Genomic DNA, 19051 nt, shown 5'->3' with positions numbered 1-19051 from the left:
TGTACTGTCATAAGTGTATGAATGGAAATTGACCCTAATTAGCACAATTACATGAGTGTGAGGTTTTGGACTTTGGATGTGGAGGGATATAGATGGAGAGGTGGGGTGAGTAATGCAGGGAAAAGGGGGCAGGCACAGAAGGCCTGGACTCTGGACTAGGAGACTAGATACACATTAAAGTGTAGGAGATGGTGCAGATTTGCCTCTGAGTCAGATCAAAATAAAGAATTGCCATGATGACTAATGGATGAGCATAAAAAATTACACAAGTACTCAACATTCAAAAATCAACAAGTCTAGCAGTTGACAAATGGCAGGCAATCTTCAACATACTTGATTCCACATTCTCATTAAATACACAGAAAAATATGAAAATTCTCAAGAATATAGAAAAATGGATCTGAAACACAACCTCACATCAGATTCCAATGAATCACTATTAAATACAAGGTGGATGGAGCTGGACTGAGAACAACTAATACAGACTTGGGTCTTGAGCATACTCAGCTTGACTTCATACACCAGAGGCTTCCTGAGTGATAGATTATAGAAAAACACTACTTGTCCAGTGACTTGGGCCTGGGTCAGAGAGCACCCAAACGCCAGGTAGCTGACTCTTAGGAGCAGCTCAGTGAACCAGAGAACTGTTTCCTTATGTGCCCATACCTTCAGTTTTTTAAAAAACTAACTAGTGTGGTGGGTAGAATTCTAGAATGTTCCCCAGTGACCTGCACCCTTATATAATCTCCCTTTGAGTGTGGGTAGAAGCTGGGAGAATGATGATATTACTCTTGTGATTATTTTATCTTATGTGGCAAAAGGAATCCCGCAGATTTAATTAAGGCTACTAATCAGTTAACCCTGAGTTAGTCAGAGGTCTTCCCTTTATCCAGGTAGGCCTGGCCTAATCATGTGAACCCTTTAACTATATTAAAGGGTCAGACATGGTCATGGCAGAGATTGCAAGTGTGAGAGGCACTGACTTGCAGGAAATTCTCTGTCTGAAGATGGAGGGGGCTGCATGGCAAGGAACAAGGATGGTCTCTAGGGGTGAGCCTGGCCCACACCTGTCAGATAGCAAAGACATGAGTACTTCAGCCCTACGACTGTGAGGAAGTGAATTCTGCCAACATCAGGAAGTGCTTGGAGGAGGGGTCTTCTCCAGAACCTCCAGTGAGAACTCACCCTAGCCGACACCTTGATGACCCGTTTCTGAGGTGACCCCGATAAAGTTGTGTCCAGAGGACCAGGTAAACCTTGCTAGTCTTCTGACTTACAGAACTAGGAGATAATAAGTGGAGGTAGAAAATGAAGATCATGGCATCCAGTCCCATCACTCCATGGGAAATAGATGGGGAAACAGTGTCAAACTTTATTTTTTGGGGCTCCAAAATCACTGCAGATGGTGACTGCAGCCATGAAATAAAAAGACGCTTACTCCTTGGAAGGAAAGTTATGACCAACCTAGATAGCATATTCAAAAGCAGAGACATTACTTTGCCAACTAAGGTCCGTCTAGTCAAGGCTATGGTTTTTCCAGTAGTCATGTATGGATGTGAGAGTTGGACTGTGAAGAAGGGTGAGCACCGAAGAATTGATGCTTTTGAACTGTGGTGCTGGAGAAGACTCTTGAGAGTCCCTTGGACTGCAAGGAGATCCAACCAGTCCATTCTGAAGGAGATCAGCCCTGGGATTTCTTTGGAAGGAATGATGCTAAAGCTGAAACTCCAGTACTCTGGCCACCTCATGCGAAGAGTTGACTCACTGGAAAAGACTCTGATGCTGGAAGGGATTGGGGGCAGGAGGAGAAGGGGACGACCAAGGATGAGATGGCTGGATGGCATCACTGACTCGATGGGCGTGAGTCTGAGTGAACTCCGGGAGTTGGTGATGGACAGGGAGGCCTGGCGTGCTGCGATTCATGGGGTCGCAAAGAGTCGGACACGACTGAGCGACTGAACTGAACTGAAGCTGCTAACCTTCTGGTAATTTGTCACATGGCAAAAGAAAACGAATACAACCCAGACATACTGAGAATGACAGAAAACACATGATTAAAAACTAGAGGGGCGTTTGGTAATGACTTGGTGCACTCTGAAAGGGAAGTCCCCAAATACAGAGTATTATAAAAAGACTGAATATTGCAGCAAACTTTGTAAATGCAGAGAATTGTCCAGATAAATTCATTTAAAAATAATACGTCAACAGTTTCAAAGAATATGCTCAACAGGTTCTTCAACCTTCAGCAGACCTTTTCTGGTGAAGTGCCTTTCGATTTAAAGCAATAGGTCCAATAGTTCATTTGAAAAAAATGCACGATTTGTGCACTACTTCCTGTTTCCAGACTTTCTAGATGCTATGTAGTGTATTATACTTATACCCTTAGATTAACAACTGGACTCAAAGCTTATACTTTAGAAGCAATATATACACATTTAAATAAGCATAGCTGACAGAAGCCGTATTGAGCACACTATCTGAAAGTTTATCACAGTTTAAAAATGAGTTAATTCTAGAGAAAAAGGTGAAATTCATTGTTTTGGGGTGCAATGTCCTATAGATATCAATTAGGGCTAACTGGTCTATTGTATCATTTGAAGTTTGCATTTCTTTGTTAATTTTCTGTTTAGTTGATCTGTCCATAGATGTGAGTGGGGTATTAAAGTCTCCCACTATTATTGTGTTATTGTTAATTTCCCCTTTCATACGTGTTAGCATTTGTCTTACATATTGTGGTGCTCCTATGTTGGGTGCATATCTATTTATAATTGTTATATCTTCTTCTTGGATTGATCCTTTAATCATTATGTAGTAGCCTTCTTTGTCTCTTTTCACAGCCTTTGCTTTAAAGTCTATTTTTATCAGATGTGAGTATTGCTACTCCTGCTTTCTTTTGGTCTCTATTTGCACGGAATATCTTTTTCCAGCCCTTCACTTTCACTCTGTATGTGTCCCTTGTTTTGAGGTGGGTCTCTTGTAGGCAGCATATAGAGGGGTCTTGTTTTTGTATCCATTCAGCCAGTCTTTGCCTTTTGGTCGGGGCATTCAACCCATTTACGTTTAAGGTAATTATTGATAAGTATGATCCCATTGCCATTTACTCTACTGTTTTGGGTTCGGGTTTATATACCCTTTTTGAGTTTCCTTTCTAGAGAATATCCTTTCGCATTTGATAGAGAGCTGGTTTGGTGGTGCTGAATTCTCTCAGCTTTTGCTTGTCTGTAAAGCTTTTGATTTCTCCTTCATATTTGAATGAGATCCTTGCTGGGTACAGTAATCTGGGCTGTAGGTTATTTTCTTTCATCACTTTAAGTATGTCTTGCCATCCCCTCCTGGTCTGAAGCATTTCTATTGAAAGATCTGCAGTTATCCTTACGGGAATCCCCTTGTGTGTTATTTGTTTTTTTTCCCTTGCTGCTTTTAATATTTGTTCTTTGTGTTTGATCTTTGTTAATTTGATTAATATGTGTCTTGGGGTGTTTCGCCTTGGGTTTATCCTGTTTGGGACTCTCTGGGTTTCTTGGACTTGGGTGATTATTTCCTTCCCCATTTTAGGGAAATTTTCAACTATTATCTCCTCAAGTATTTTCTCATGGTCTTTCTTTTCGTCTTCTTCTTCTGGGACTCCTATAATTCAAATGTTGGAGCATTTTATATTGTTTTCGAGGTCTCTGAGATTGTCCTCATTTCTTTTAATTCGTTTTTCTTTTTTCTCTCTGATTCATTTATTTCTACCATTCTATCTTCTATTTCACCAATTCTATCTTCTGCCTCCGATATTCTATTTGTTGCCTCCAGAGTGTTTCTGATCTCATTTATTGCATTATTCATTATATATTGACTCTTTTTTATTTCTTCTAGGTCCTTGTTAAACTTTTTTCTTGCATCTTCTCAGTCCTTGTCTCCAGGCTATTTATCTGTGATTCCATATTGATTTCAAGATTTTGGATCATTTTCACTATCATTATTTGGAATTCTTTCTCAGGTAGATTCCCTATTTCTTCTTCTTTTGTTTGCTTTGGTGGGCATTTCTCCTGTTCCTTTACCTGCTGGGTATTCCTCTGTCTCTTCATCTTGGTTATATTGCTGCGTTTGGGGTGGCCTTTCTGTATTCTGGCAATTTGTGGAGTTCTCTTTATTATGGAGTTTTCTCACTGTGGGTGGGGTTGTATCAGTGGCTTGTCAAGGTTTCTTGGTTAGGAAAACTTCTGTCGGAGTTCTGGTGGGTAGAGCTGGATTTCTTCTCTCTGGAGTGCAGTGAAGTGTCCAGTAATGAGTTATGAGACATCTATGGTTTTGAAGTAAATTGAAATTGTAATCAGAAATCTTCCAGCAAACAAAAGCCCAGGTCCAGATGGCTTCACAGCTGAATTCTACCAAGAATTTAGAAAAGAGCTAACACCTATCCTACTCAAACTCTTCCAGAAAACTGCAGAGGAAGGGAAACTTCCAAACTCATTCTATGAGACCACACATCACCCTAATACCAAAACCTGACAAAGATGCCACAAAAAAAAGAAAACTACAGGCCAATATCACTGATGAACATAGATGCAAAAATCCTTAACAAGATTCTAGCAATCAGAATCCAACAACACATTAAAAAGATCATACACCATGACCAAGGGGGCTTTATCCCAGGGATGCAAGGATTCTTCAAAATCTGCAAATCAATCAATGTAATTCACCACATTAACAAATTGAAAAATAAAAGCCATATGATTATCTCAATAGATGCAGAGAAGGCCTTTGACAAAATTCAACATCCATTTATGATAAAAACTCTCTATAAAGCGGGAATAGAAGGAACATACCTCAACATAATAAAAGCTATATATGACAAACCCACAGCAAACATTATCCTCAATGGTGAAAAATTGAAAGCATTTCCCCTAAAGTCAGGAACAAGACAAGGGTGCCCACTTTCACCGCTACTGTTCAACATAGTTCTGGAATTTTCGGCCACAGCAATCAGAGCAGAAAAAGAAATAAAAGGAATCCAAATTGGAAAAGAAGAAGTAAAACTCTCACTGTTTGCAGATGACATGATCCTCTACATAGAAAACCCTAAAGACTCCACCAGAAAATTACTAGAGCTAATCAATAAATATAGTAAAGTTGCAGGATATAAAATCAACACACAGAAACCCCTTGCATTCCTATACACTAATAACGAGAAAGTAGAAAAAGAAATTAAGGAAACAATTCCATTCACCATTGGAATGAAAAGAATAAAATATTCAGGAATATACCTCGGGCTTCCCTGGTGGCTCAGACAGTAAAGCGTCTGCCTGCAATGTGGGAGACCCAGGTTCGTTTCCTGGGTCAAGAAGATCCCCTGGAGAAGGAAATGGCAATCCACTCCAGCACTCTTGCCTGGAAAATCCCATGGATGGAGGAGCCTGATAGGCTTCGGTCCATGGGGTCGCAAAGAGTCGGACACGACTGAGCGACTTCAGACTCAGAAAGAAACTAAAGACCTATATATAGAAAATTATAAAACACTGCTGAAAGAAATCAAAGAGGACACTAATAGATGGAGAAATATACCATGTTCGTGGATCAGAAGAATCAATATAGTGAAATGAGTATACTACCCAAAGCAATCTACAGATTCAATGCAATCCCTATCACGCTACCAGCCGTATTTTTCACAGAGCTAGAACAAATAATTTCACAGTTTGTATGCAAATACAAAAAAACCTCAAATAGCCAAAGTAATCTTGAGAAAGAAGAATGGAAGTGGAGGAATCAACCTGCCTGACTTCAGGTTCTACTACAAAGCCACAGTCATCAAGACAGTATGGTACTGGCACAAAGACAGAAATATAGATCAATGGAACAAAATAGAAAGCCCAGAGATAAATCCACACACCTATGGACACCTTATCTTCGACAAAGGAGGCAAGAATATACAATGGATTAAAGACAGTCTCTTTAACAAGTGGTGCTGGGAAAACTGGTCAACCACTTGTAAAAGAATGAAACTAGATCACTTTCTAACACCATACACAAAAATAAACTCAAAATGGATTAAAGATCTAAACCTAAGACCAGAAACTATAAATCTCCTAGAGGAGAACATAGGCAAAACACTCTCCGACATAAATCACAGCAGGATCCTCTATGATCCTCCTCCCAGAATACTGGAAATAAAAGCAAAAATAAACAAATGGGATCTAATTAAAATTAAAAGCTTCTGCACAACAAAGGAAACTATAAGCAAGGTGAAAAGACAGCCTTCTGAATGGGAGAAAATAATAGCAAATGAAGCAACTGGCAAACAACTAATCTCAAAAATATACAAGCACTATGTATAAATATTCAGCCACTATGGAGAACAGTGTGGAGATTCCTTAAAAAATTGCAAATAGAACTACCTTACAACCCAGCAATCCCACTGCTGGGCATACACACCGAGGAAACCAGAATTGAAAGAGACACATGTACCCCAATGTTCATCGCAGCACTGTTTATAATAGCCAGGACATGGAAACAACCTAGATGTCCATCAGCAGACGAATGGATAAGAAAGCTGTGGTACATATACACAATGGAGTATTATTCAGCCATCAAAAAGAATACATTTGAATCAGTTCTAATGAGGTGGATGAAACTGGAGCCGATTATACAGAGTGAGGTAAGCCAGAAAGAAAAACACCAATACAGTATACTAACACATATATATGGAATTTAGAAAGATGGTAATGATAACCCTGTATGCGAGACAGCAAAAGAGACACAGATGTATAGAACGGACTTTTGGACTCTGTGGGAGAGGGAGAGGGTGGGATGATTTGGAAGAATGGCATTGAAACATGTATACTATCAGGTAAGAAACGAATTGCCAGTCTATGTCCGATACAGGATACAAGATGCTTGGGGCTGGTGCACAGGGATGATCCAGAGGGATGATATGGGGTGGGAGGTGGGAGGGGGGTTCAGGATTGGGAACTCATGTACACCTGTGGCAGATTCATGTAATTGTATGGCAAAACCAATACAGTATTGTAAAGCAAAATAAAGTAAAAATAAAAATTAAAAAAAAAATCTTAAAAAAAAAAAGAGTTAATTGTAGAGAATTAAGCAGTGTGGTAGGGAGATACCCACGCAGGGAAGCTAGGGAAAGAGCATGGATGTCAGAAACTAGAGCCATTAACTCAGAGTGAGGACCAAGGACAATTCAGTAACTCTTGCTAAAATTGCTAAATCTGGGTAAAAGTTAAAGAAATCCAACTTGTCACATATGGGTAAGTGCTGCAAAAGGGCCAAGGATGAATACACTATTTTAAAGACTCTGAGGAAAATAAAACCCCAAGGAGAGATCTAATATTCTACAGAAGTAAAAGAAATTTTCAGGAAATGCTGGGATTCCCAAAAAGAATAAACTGATAATAAAATCTAAAATGTTACTTCCTCTTACAGGATTAGAAGAGAAAATCCAAATGGTTAACTCAATAGATAGAGAAAAACATTTAATAAAATGCAACACTCATTCTTGATAAAAATTTTAGAAACTAGGAATAAAAAGGAACATCCTTGACTTGACTATGGGTATCTGGTACATCAAACTACTTTCTCAGAAGTGAAACATTAGGAGAATTCCCTTTTAAAATCAGGATGAGGCAAGGCTGCCCACAAGCACTACTTCTATTCATCATTGTACCAGAAGCCCTAGTCAGGAAGTAAGAAAGATGTGAGGTCTATGCAGTAGCAACAAATAGCCAGAAAAACCAAATCTTAAAGATACACTATCTGAAAAGACAGAAAATATTTATCTGTCTTTATCTCTACAACCATTTGAGAAATAAATCTAACAAAAGGTAGGAACATGACATGCCAGGAGAAAATTATAAAGCTTCTATTAAACTCATTTAAAGGACCAAAATAAATTGGTAATTCACTGCTATGCTGTTGGTCAGTTCAGTTGCTCAGTCATGTCCGACTCTCTGTGACCCCATGAACTGTGGCACGCCAAGCTTCCCTGTCCATCAGCAACTCAAACTCATGTCCATAGAGTCCGTGATGCCATCCAATCATCTGATCCTCTGTTGTCCCCTTTTCTTCCTGCCTTGTATAGGTATATAATGTCTATGTGTGTTTGAAAAAAAAAAAGTTTATATATATATATATATATGTATATATAAAAGCACAGACCAAGGTCTACTAGTGAAAATACCAAAACCTTCAGATTTGGTACCTTCAGGTAGTGGGATTATAGATCTTTGTTTCTGAATATTTCAGTATGTTCTAATTTTTTTTTTTTTTACCATAAACCAATACGGGATTGTTTATGTGTTTCAAAAATCTTACATTAACTGTGTCATACTATAAATATCTTTTTAAAAATCAGTTAAGAAGATCCTTTCGTAGTTCATGAGTGTGATGATTGGGTGTTCACGATGCTCCGTGACATGTGCCTCCCTGCAAACCTTGTTATGACACCAGCACGGTACCTGTCTGACTTAAAAAAAAAAAAAAGTCAGTTAAGAGACTTTGTTTCTTAGAGAAACTATTTTCTAATTTTTCTACTGTGAGTTTACATTACTTGTATGAATAAAAAAAAGAAGAAAAGAAAGAAAAAATTCTTGTGGTTTAAGTTCTGTGCCTTTACCTTCTTCATCAAGGCTGCTAAAACTCTGCCCTTCAGTCAGCAAATCATGCTTCTCATCCTTCCATTCCTGGCTAATTGAGGACACAATCTCTTGTGAGGTTGCCTTCAGGGCGGCGATGGAGTTGCACCGTTTCTTAGAAGGTGATGCCTTCAAAGCTAGTAAAAGAAAAAAATTGATAATTATTGCAAAACCACATTAATAATATTTTTTAATTAAAATTTTACTCATGATTTATTAACATCTTAGTCATTATCTGAGTAGGATGCAAGGAGCTTTGTTTTACATACACAAGGAAAGGGAGACAATATTATTTGTCCAAAGCGACTTAAATCAGAATGTCTTAGAATAAACCCGGGTTGAGCTGTCTTTTCAGATGTTGAAATGTAGTCTTACTTGAGGTGAAATTCAAATGTTTATTGCTAAAGAATTATTTTTCCTCCTCTGAGCAATGTTTTTCTAGTGCTGAGAGGAGGCTGAGTGGGTTGATAAACGCAGATGGTAAAGTAAGGAGAATTCTCATGACCCCAGTTTTATTAACTTGGGACTGGGAATTTCTAAACATGCCAGTGTTTAATCTTATACTTATGTTACCCAATTTAGCCAAGTTACTTCTGGTTCGCTTTTTTCTTTCAGTGACTTTCCACTGAAATTTCCGACCCTTTCAGTCTTTTCTAGGTCATGGTTACATTAGATGTATTTTAATTCACTCCTGATCTTTGTCCAAACAGCATTCTATGACTTCTGAAGTGTGTTGGAAACCTGTACCAAGGCAAGTGTACTTCACCATCAATCATGCTCTCTGAAGGCTGTGACTTTACTTTTGATATGTCAGTGGGAGCTGCTTCAGCTGCAGCCAGATGATCTTCATTTATATTCTCTTTAATTATTCTTCTTGTCTGAACATTGTGAGAGCATTTCCTTGGAAGGTAGAGGAAGCCTACCTACCTGAGGCCTGTTTATACTTCTCCCTGAACTTGGTCTTGGCAGTGTCTCTCTTCCTTTGGAGGTTTGCATGTAGGGGTAACCTGACAGCTGATGCATTAGACTGATTGTGTTTGGCCTTGGGAATCTCAGAGCTTAGATTATACAGCTCATCAGGGGCTTTCCCATTGGCAGCTTGCAAGAATTTAGCTGGAGAAGGGCTCTGGGACACACAAATGAGGAAAGCATAGAGGGCAATCTCTCCACTTAAAGAGAAGGGGAGGTTTATGTGTCCTATGAGTAGTACTGTAATGATAATAACATAATTATAATCAATAACATGTGTAGAGGGCTTGAGAGTTTGGAAGCCAACACTAACATTCCGCATCTCAAATTATCCAGATGGTCATGTGAGGGAGGTAAGCCCTTTTATGGGTCTAGAAACTGACAGTAGAAAAGTTGTGACCTGCTCAAGGACACAGAGCTAGAAAGCATGAAACCCCAGGTGTCTTTTTTTGAAGTTGTTTAATTGGTGGCTCACTTCCTAGCTCTTTGGCATTCTATCTTCTGATTAAAGTGAGGGGTGGGGAAGATGAAACTAGAGTTTGTTTTTCTTTGAGGAGGAAGATTTTGAATGTTTAAAGACTGATTGAGGTGGATTTTAATGGTAAATAAGTGGAACAAGTAAGTCACATTTTTTAAAACTCATCATCCCATCAAAACAGTGGTCACACTTGCTTGAAGTAATTATCCATATGCTGGCTTTTGCTTTAACATTCTATCTGCTAACTTTTGAAAACCTTCAACTCTCATCTTTCAATATAGTAGAGTTGACTCTTGAACAACACAGGTTTGAATTCAATACTAAATACAACAGTTTCACATAATCTGGGGTTGGTTAAATCATCAGATGCTGAGGAAGCACACAGAAGGATGGCCGACTAAGTTACACAGGAATTTTTAATCATGCAGGGGGTTGGTGCTCTTAGCCACTCCTCCCATTGATAGTCAAGGGTCAACTGTATTTTAAAATTTCTAAGTCAGAAGATCTCAGTGTGGTTCAGGGACTGCTAGGAACCCCTGAAATTCTCTTAGAAGGTCTGTGATGCTAAAATAATTTTCCTAATAATATCAATAAGTTGTTTATCTTTCTCACTCCTATTCTCTCCCGAGTTTTCTATATGACCTGTGCTTATAATCACAGATTGAATTCAGAAGCAGACATGAGAATCTAGATGTCTTCTATTAAGCTAGAATTAGGGATTTGAAAAAATAGAAAATAATGCCACTTTTTTCATACAATTATTTATTTTGGAAAATATTTTTCAAAATTACTTTTTCGTTAATATTGACTTATGTTGACATGCAGTTTTTTGCTTTTATCTTATGAGAACTAATGAATATTTAAAATTTCCCTCAATTTGAAATTCTAATAGGTTAAATATAGATATTAAGAGATATAATGACAGGAATAAAGGATCTTTGGGGTCCTAAGTCATTTTTAATAATGCAGTGTGGCCCTGAGACCAAAAGATTTGAGACTTGCATCATTCTAGGCCAATGCTCATCTCCTAAACTGAGGAAGAGCTAGGATCAGAAGAAAGCTGGCAGTGACATGGAAGGGTGAATGAGGGGAAGATGCTCAGAGAACGGTCTGTACTTGTGATATATAATGGACCAAAGGCCAAGAGCCCCAGTAAAGAAATAACTCTTGGTTCATTATCAGCAATACATGCAATGTGGAGCAGAAAAGACCCCAAACAATTCCTGCAAGGGCCACACAGCACCTAAAGAAAGCCTTTACTTTTGTCATAAATGGTGACTCTTCCTTAAAGGAATTATCTGAGACTCTCTCAGTGGATAAGGACTTGAATCTTGCAGAAATTGAATACCCCAGGGACTCATTTTGATGAGAGAATCTCAAAGGATGAATTTTGGCTGGTTACTTTCTTTTGTGCTAATTTGTCTTTAGCTCGCTCATCTGCCACCCCTGAAACTCTTCTGTTCATTCCTACCCCTGGGCCTTTGTACATGCTGCTCCTCCTACATGAGATGTCTTTCTTGCCTCTAACTTGAAATGCTGGCTTGCATTTTAGGGCTTAAATATTCTTTTCATTGTGAAGTTCTTTTGGGGAAGATCAATTTTATTTCTGTGTACCTACAGTAAGTAGCCTGTGCAAAAGCTCGACTAACAGCTGCTTTATTACATTATAAATCTGTTTCATGTTCCAATCCCTGACCCAAAACAGGCTATGAAATTACCAAGGGAATTAATTTTTTTCAAAAAAGCTTTCTATATTATTAATGTTTAGCATAGTGCTAGGTGCATAATATGTGCTCAAATGTTGCTTGAATGAATTAACTATTCCAAAGTTTTACGACAGTGGATTTTTAACGAATTAATGTATTATTCTACTCCTTTCAGAAAACTTAAGTTTTAGTACTTTAGACACATTATCTGGGTAGAGAATTTCAGTGAGGTTTCAACATTACAGTGACTAATATTTCCAGAAAGTATTATTGGATTTTGCAAACATTATTACATTGACAGCAGGACTCAATTCTGGGGTGGGATAAATGGATTTAAGAAGATTAAAAAATTTGATTAAAAAAAAGAAACCTGAAGACCAGGTACTGTTTTCTTGAGGTTATGGGTAAGGAGGGAAAGTTTTCACCTACAAAGAAAGTATGCCCGTAGGAACTAAGAGCTTTAACTTAATCATAGTTAATAAAAGATGTGGAAGATGCATTTTAAAGTGTCAACATTACTAATTAAATTGTGACCCTAAGTACTTTAAATTAAATTCCATTCATTCATTCAATTATTCATCAAATAATCATTACCTACAATGTGCCAGGAAATGTGCTAGGGTCTGGGAAAATATATGAGAACCAAACATGGTCCCCACTTTTCAGGAACACAAAGTCAAGTGGGGAAATAGGACAACAGCTCACTATGGCAAAGTATAGTTAAGTTCTATGAAAGAAGCATTGTCTGAGCTGAGAAGTGAAGGAAGACCAGGAGAGGATGGAGACTGTTATAGGCAAAGGGACAAGGGCTGTACAGATGTATAGGCAGCCTTGAATGTAGGGGTAACTGTAGGGTGCTCAAAGCTGCTGGAGCCTAGAGGATAGAGTAGAGCATGGAATGTGGAAGGGAAATCACAGGGGAGGGAAAGAGAGGCTGCCTCACACTGGACTCAGAGCAGAGTTAAGGATTTTGCATACTAGGTAATACACTGAAGTTCTTAACAAGAAAAAAACTTCTGAAACTTGAGAGGGTTTTCTTTTTAAGCATGGAAATCAGCAAGAGGCAATTAAATTGATCCCTGTAGCTGGGGTGGGGTGACACTGGATTGGATGGGTTATATCCATACAGTGGAATATTATTCAGCAGTACAAAGTAAAGTGCCACAAAAGGCAGAGGAACCAGAGATCAAACTACCAACATCCGCTGGGTCATCGAAAAAGCAACAGAGTTCCAGAAAAAACATCTATTTCTGCTTTATTGACTATACCAAAGCCTTTGACTGTGTGGATCACAATAAACTGTGGAAAATTCTGAAAGAAATGGGAATACCAGACCACCTGACCTGCCTCTTGAGAAACCTGTATGCAGGTCAGGAAGGAACAGTTAGAACTGGACATGGAACAACAGACTGGTTCCAAATAGGAAAAGGAGTACGGCAAGGCTGTATATTGTCACCCTGCTTATTTAACTTCTATGCAGAGTACATCATGAGAAACACTGGACTGGAAGAAACACAAGCTGGAATCAAGATTGCCGGGAGAAATATCAATAACCTCAGATATGCAGATGACACCACTCTTATGGCAGAAAGTGAAGAGGAACTAAAAAGCCTCTTGATGAAAGTGAAAGAGGAGAGTGAAAAAGTTGGCTTAAAGCTCAACATTCAGAAAACGAAGATCATGGCATCCAGTCCCATCATTTCATGGCAAATAGATGGGGAAACAGTGTCAGACTTTATTCTTTTTGTCTCCAAAATCACTGCAGATGGTGACTGCAGCCATAAAATTAAAAGACGCTTACTCCTTGGAAGGAAAGTTACGACCAACCTAGATAGCATATTCAAAAGCAGAGATATTACTTTGCCAACAAAGGTCCGTCTAGTCAAGGCTATGGTTTTTCCTGTGGTCATGTATGGATGTGAGAGTTGGACTGTGAAGAAAGCTGAGCACTGAAGAATTGATGCTTTTGAACTGTGGTGTTGGAGAAGACTCTTGAGAGTCCCTTGGACTGCAAGGAGATCCAACCAGTCCATTCTGAAGGAGATCAGCCCTGGGATTTCTTTGGAAGGAATGATGTTGAAGCTGAAACTCCAATACTTTGGCCTCCTCATGTGAAGAGTTGACTCATTGGAAAAGACTCTGATGCTGGGAGGGATTGGGGGCAGGAGGAGAAGGGGACAACCGAGGATGAGATGGCTGGATGGCATCACTGACTTGATGGACATGAGTTTGAATGAACTCCGGGAGTTGGTGATGGACAGGGAGGCCTGGCGTGCTGCGATTCATGGGGTTGCAGAGTCGGACACGACTGAGCGACTGAACTGAACTGAACAAGGTGACTATGACTGGAGCTAAGAAGGCAATGTGAGGGCCACAACTTTATGTAAAAACAAACAAACCAAAACAAACCCAAACCATAAGAAACACGGTTAAAACAGGAAAGGCACTGTGGAAGAAGCGATGGACACTTGCTATTTCTAGGTACAACTAGGTATTGGTGAGTGACTGGAAGTCAGTGGCCTTTACAAAGCTTGATGCCAACATGTCTGGTCTGGATAACTGAGTAAATTGTGGTGGCTTTCAGTGACGTGTGGACTTGGGATGTGTGGCAGGTTCTTGAGCAACCTGGGGGCAATCCAGAAATTAGTCCTAATTTGTGGACAACTGATTTTCAACAAGAAAACCAAGATAATCCAATGGGGGAAAGAACAGGCTAACAAATGATGCTAGGACAACTGGATATCCATATGCAAAAGAATGAAGCTATACCCTACCTCACACCATCTAGTATAAATTAAATCAATATCTGTAAATAATATATCTGCTAACAGAAACTTCTGTCAAGAATATATAAAGAACTCTCTATAACTCAACAATAAAAAGACGAATAACTAAAAATAGGCAAAGTATTTGAATAGAGATTTCTCCAAGGAAGATATAAGTAAGTCAATAAGCACACAAAAAGATGTTGAACATCATTAGTCATTAGAAAAATACAAGTCAAAACCACATTGAGATACTCCTTTATACTCACTAGGATGTCTAAAATAAAAAAGACAGTAACAAACTTTGGTGAGGATGTGGAAAACTGGATCTCTCATACATTGCTAGTGAGACTGCAAAATTGTGTAGCTGCTTTAGAAAAGAGTTTGGCAGTCCCTCAAAATGTTAAATAGAATTACCATCTGACCTACCAATTCCACTCCTAAAAGGTGAAAACTTATGTCCACAGAAATCTTGTGTATGAATTTTCATAGCGGCATAATAGCCAAAAATGTAAACAACACAAAATCCATCAACCAGTGAATCAATAAACAAAATGTATTTTTTCCATACAATGGAATATTATTCAGCAATAAAAAAGTAAAGTACTATAAGATGACTAAACTTTGAAAACACCATGTTAAGTGAAAAAACCAAACACAAAAGGCCACATATTGGATACTTCCATCTATATGGCATATCCATAATAGGCAAATCCAGAGAGAGAGAAAATAAATGAGTAGTTGCCAGGGGCTAGGAAGAGGAAGGAATGAAAAGTAACTGCTAATGGGTATGTAGGTTTCTTTTAGAGGTAATGAAAATCTTCTAAAATTAGATAGTGGTAATATTTACACAACTTGGTGAATATATTAAGAATCACCAAATCACATACTTTGGAAAGGTGAATTTCCCAGTATGTGAATTATATCTGAATAAAGATGTTGTAAAATGTAGAGAAAAATGAGAAAAAAAAATAGATCCGACCACCTGAGGAGTAAAAGACCTGTAATATTAAAAATATGATAAACTATACAAATTAGAAAGGGTCACAGCTCACACCGTATGTCATGGAACTGAGGATGCCACTGACTGTAGTATGAATTTATACGCTGTTAAGAAAGCAAAAGCTCTGAAGATGGGGAATCTCATGAAGGAGACTCACTGAAGCTGGGGTCCCAAGGACTATCTCCTCCATAAATCTACCAGGGGCCACAAAGAAATGCATGTTTTTAACCACAGCAAAGGGTGAAGAGAGGCAGAAACTCTGAACCACAAGTTGGTGTTCAGACAGGATTTTCAGGCTGAATAAATACTATGTTATGCTCTATCTTAGGCAGAAAAGACAATCAGAGAATTTAATTTGTAGTGGTCTCAGTTTTAGACCAATTTTAAGATACCACTGAGATAGTCAAATGTGAAATAAAAGTTTTTCTTAGAATGAAATAAGGTTTAGAAAAAGGGACTGATATATTTAGTATGTAGAGTTCACACAAATCACTTGGATAAATAGTAAACACTAATATAAATGAGCAAATATTTCGAAGCTCAATTCTCAAAGGAACTAAAATGGTTAATAAACATGAATAATGGTTGAACTTTACCAGTACTTAAGACAGGCAAAATAAAACAATCAGATAACATTTTTCCTTATCAAAGTAGCATAATTAAAAAAGAATAATTCTGGCTAAAGGCTAGAAGAATATAGGCACTTGTGGAAGTCTAGAATGGCATAATCATTCTGTGCAATAATGTGCATTTTAAACACTCGGTACTTCTCTTGGAATCTATCCTAGAGAAATAATCATAAGCTTGGAAACAATATTTATCTAAAATGATGCTCATAAAAATACTAATTAGAAAAGGGAGAAATAATGTAAATGTCCAATAATGACAGAATCATTAAATAGATTATGGCATACCCATATAATTTTAATGTTGTTTCACAATTTTAAACAGCTTCTTTGTTTAATATACAATATGGGAAATTACTCATGTAAAAAACAGGACACAGACATAAAACTGTACACCATTGTGCTACTATTTTTATATAAATACACAAAGTACAGAAATAAAGATGGGTAGGAAGTATGTCAAAATATTAGTGTGGAGGATCTTAACAGACATTTTTTCAAAGATGACATACAGCTGCCAACCAGAATGGCTATTATCAGAAAGACAGCAAGTAACAAGTTTTGGTGAAGATACGGAAAGAAGGGAACACTTAGGTACTGTTGGTGGGAAGGTAAAATGATCAGCCACTATGGAAAACAGTACGGGGATTCCTCAAAAAGTTAAAATAGAACTATCATATGATCTAGCAGTCCCCACTTCTGGGTATGTATCTGATGAAATGAAATCACCATCTCAAAGAGAGATCTGCATTTCCACTGTATGTGAGGCATTATTCCCAATAGCCAAGACATGGAAACAACCCAAATGTCCACTGACAGATGAATGGATAAGAAAACTGACACATATATGAATATTATTCAGCTGTTAAAAATTAGGAAATCGTGTCACTTGTGACAATATAGAAGGACCATGACAGTGTTATGTTAAGTGAAATAAGCCAGGAAGAGAAAGACAAATACTGTATGATCTTATTTACATGTGCTAAAGAAGCTGAATTCATAGACACAGAGAGTAGAATTGTTACTTGGGACTGACAGATGGGTGAAATGGGGATATATTGGTCAAAGAGCACCAACTTGCATTTTGTAAGATGAATAAGTCTTAGAAACCTAATATACAGCAGAGTGACTACAGTTAAGAATTCTGTCTTATCCACTGGAGAGTTGCTAAGATGGTAGGTCTTAAATATTTTCATGATACACATACACAATCACAATTGGTAATTATATAGGATGGCGAAGGTACAAAGTAACCTGTGATAATCATTTTGCAATATATATATGTATCATATCATCACATTTTATACCTTAAATTTACATAATGCTATACATAACGTTATGGGAAAATGCTATATGTAACATGTAAATGTTATATGTAACATCGTCACATCATTACACCTTAAACTTACATAATGTTATATGTAACATTATGTGAATGCTATATGTAACATTAGGGGGAAAAAGCCTTAAAAAAGAAAGTGCTTCACTTTCATTAACAAAAAACTCCAACAAATATTATTTTAAAAATCTGTCTTATCCATTCATCTGCTGATGGACATCTAGGTTGTTTCCATGTCCTGGCTATTATAAACAGTGCTGCAATGAACATTGGGGTACATGTGTCTCTTTCAATTCTGGTTTCCTCGGTATGTATGCCCAGCACTGGGATTGGCAAAACCAATACAGTATTGTAAAGTAAAATAAAGTAAAAATAAAATTTTAAAAAAATCTGTCTTATATAAATAAAAAAGACGAATTTTCCACTTTTTCAGCTTTTTGTGTATGGCTAAATTGTTATGGGGCTTCCCTTGTAGCTCAGCTGGTAAAGAATCCGCCTGCAACGAGGGAGACCTGGATTCAATCCTTGGGTTGGGAAGATCTCCTGGAGAAGGTAATGGCTACCCACTCCAGTATTCTGGTCTGGAGAATTCCATGCACTGTATAGTCCATGGAGTCGCAAACAGTCAGACATGACTAAGTGACTTTCAAATTGACTTTTAAATTGTTATGAAACTGAACCTCGAAATACCTAAATGATAACATAAGGAACAATATTTTTTTCTTTTAATATAGTTAAAAACATTTCTACATAAATTATACACACCTGTTGTAGAATATTTAATAAATATTGATGTAAAGAAATAGAAAATACCACACAACCTCAGGGGTCAGAATAACCATTGTTAACTTTGGGTTTAGTCTGCTCTTCCTTTTTTAATTCCTTATGGTTTAAAGTTAGGGTAGTGATTTGTGATCTTTCTTCTTTTTGAACATAGGCATTTATAGCTATATATTTCCCTCCCAGCACTGACTTTGAAGCATCCTGTAAGTTTTTGGAAAGTGAAAAAGCTGGCTTAAAACTCAACATTCAAAAAAACTAAGATTATGGCATCCAGTCCCATCATTTCATGGCAAATAGATGGGGAAATAATGGAAACAGCACAGAGTTGATTTTCTTGGGCTCCAAACTCACTGCAGATGGTGACTGCAGCCATGAAATTAAAAGACGCTCCTTGGAAGAAAAGCCATGACGCGTGTACACCCGTGGCGGATTCATGCTGATGTGTGGTAAAACCAGTACAATATTGTAAAGTTAAAAGTAACAATAATAATTTAAACAAAGACAAAAAAGAAAAGCCATGACAAACCTAGACACCATATTAAAAAGCAGAGACATTACTTTGCCAACAAAGGTCTGTCTGGTCAAAGCTATGGTTTTTCCAATAGTCATGTGTGGATGTGAGAGCTGGACTAGAAAGAAAGCTGAGGACTGAAGAATTGATGCTTTTGAACTGTGGTGTTGGAGAAGACTCTTGAGAGTTCCTTGGACTGCAAGGAGATCCAGCCAGTCCATCCTAAAGGAAATCAGTC

The 19051-nt window shown here is 37.9% G+C and overlaps 1 protein-coding gene and 1 non-coding gene across 2 annotated transcripts in view; one reads left to right on the top strand and one right to left on the bottom strand.

The window, feature by feature from the left end:
- The window catches only part of PIP5K1B (phosphatidylinositol-4-phosphate 5-kinase type 1 beta), a 232466-nt gene that overhangs the window by 91570 nt on the left and 121845 nt on the right, over window positions 1-19051 (bottom strand). Inside the window, exon 10 of the mRNA XM_052645045.1 lies at window positions 8615-8770. Within this exon, the coding sequence (XP_052501005.1) occupies window positions 8615-8770 (156 nt within the window). The remainder of the gene's footprint in view (window positions 1-8614; window positions 8771-19051) is intronic.
- On the top strand, window positions 8362-8466 carry LOC128052913 (small nucleolar RNA U13). The gene has a single exon (XR_008199872.1). It is a non-coding gene; the product is annotated as a small nucleolar RNA U13 (small nucleolar RNA).

Source organism: Budorcas taxicolor, chromosome 8, assembly GCF_023091745.1.
Source record: "Budorcas taxicolor isolate Tak-1 chromosome 8, Takin1.1, whole genome shotgun sequence".
Classification (NCBI taxonomy): domain Eukaryota; kingdom Metazoa; phylum Chordata; class Mammalia; order Artiodactyla; family Bovidae; genus Budorcas; species Budorcas taxicolor.
The sequence above is the reverse complement of the archived record's forward strand: the minus strand, read 5'-3'. Positions and strand labels throughout refer to the sequence as shown.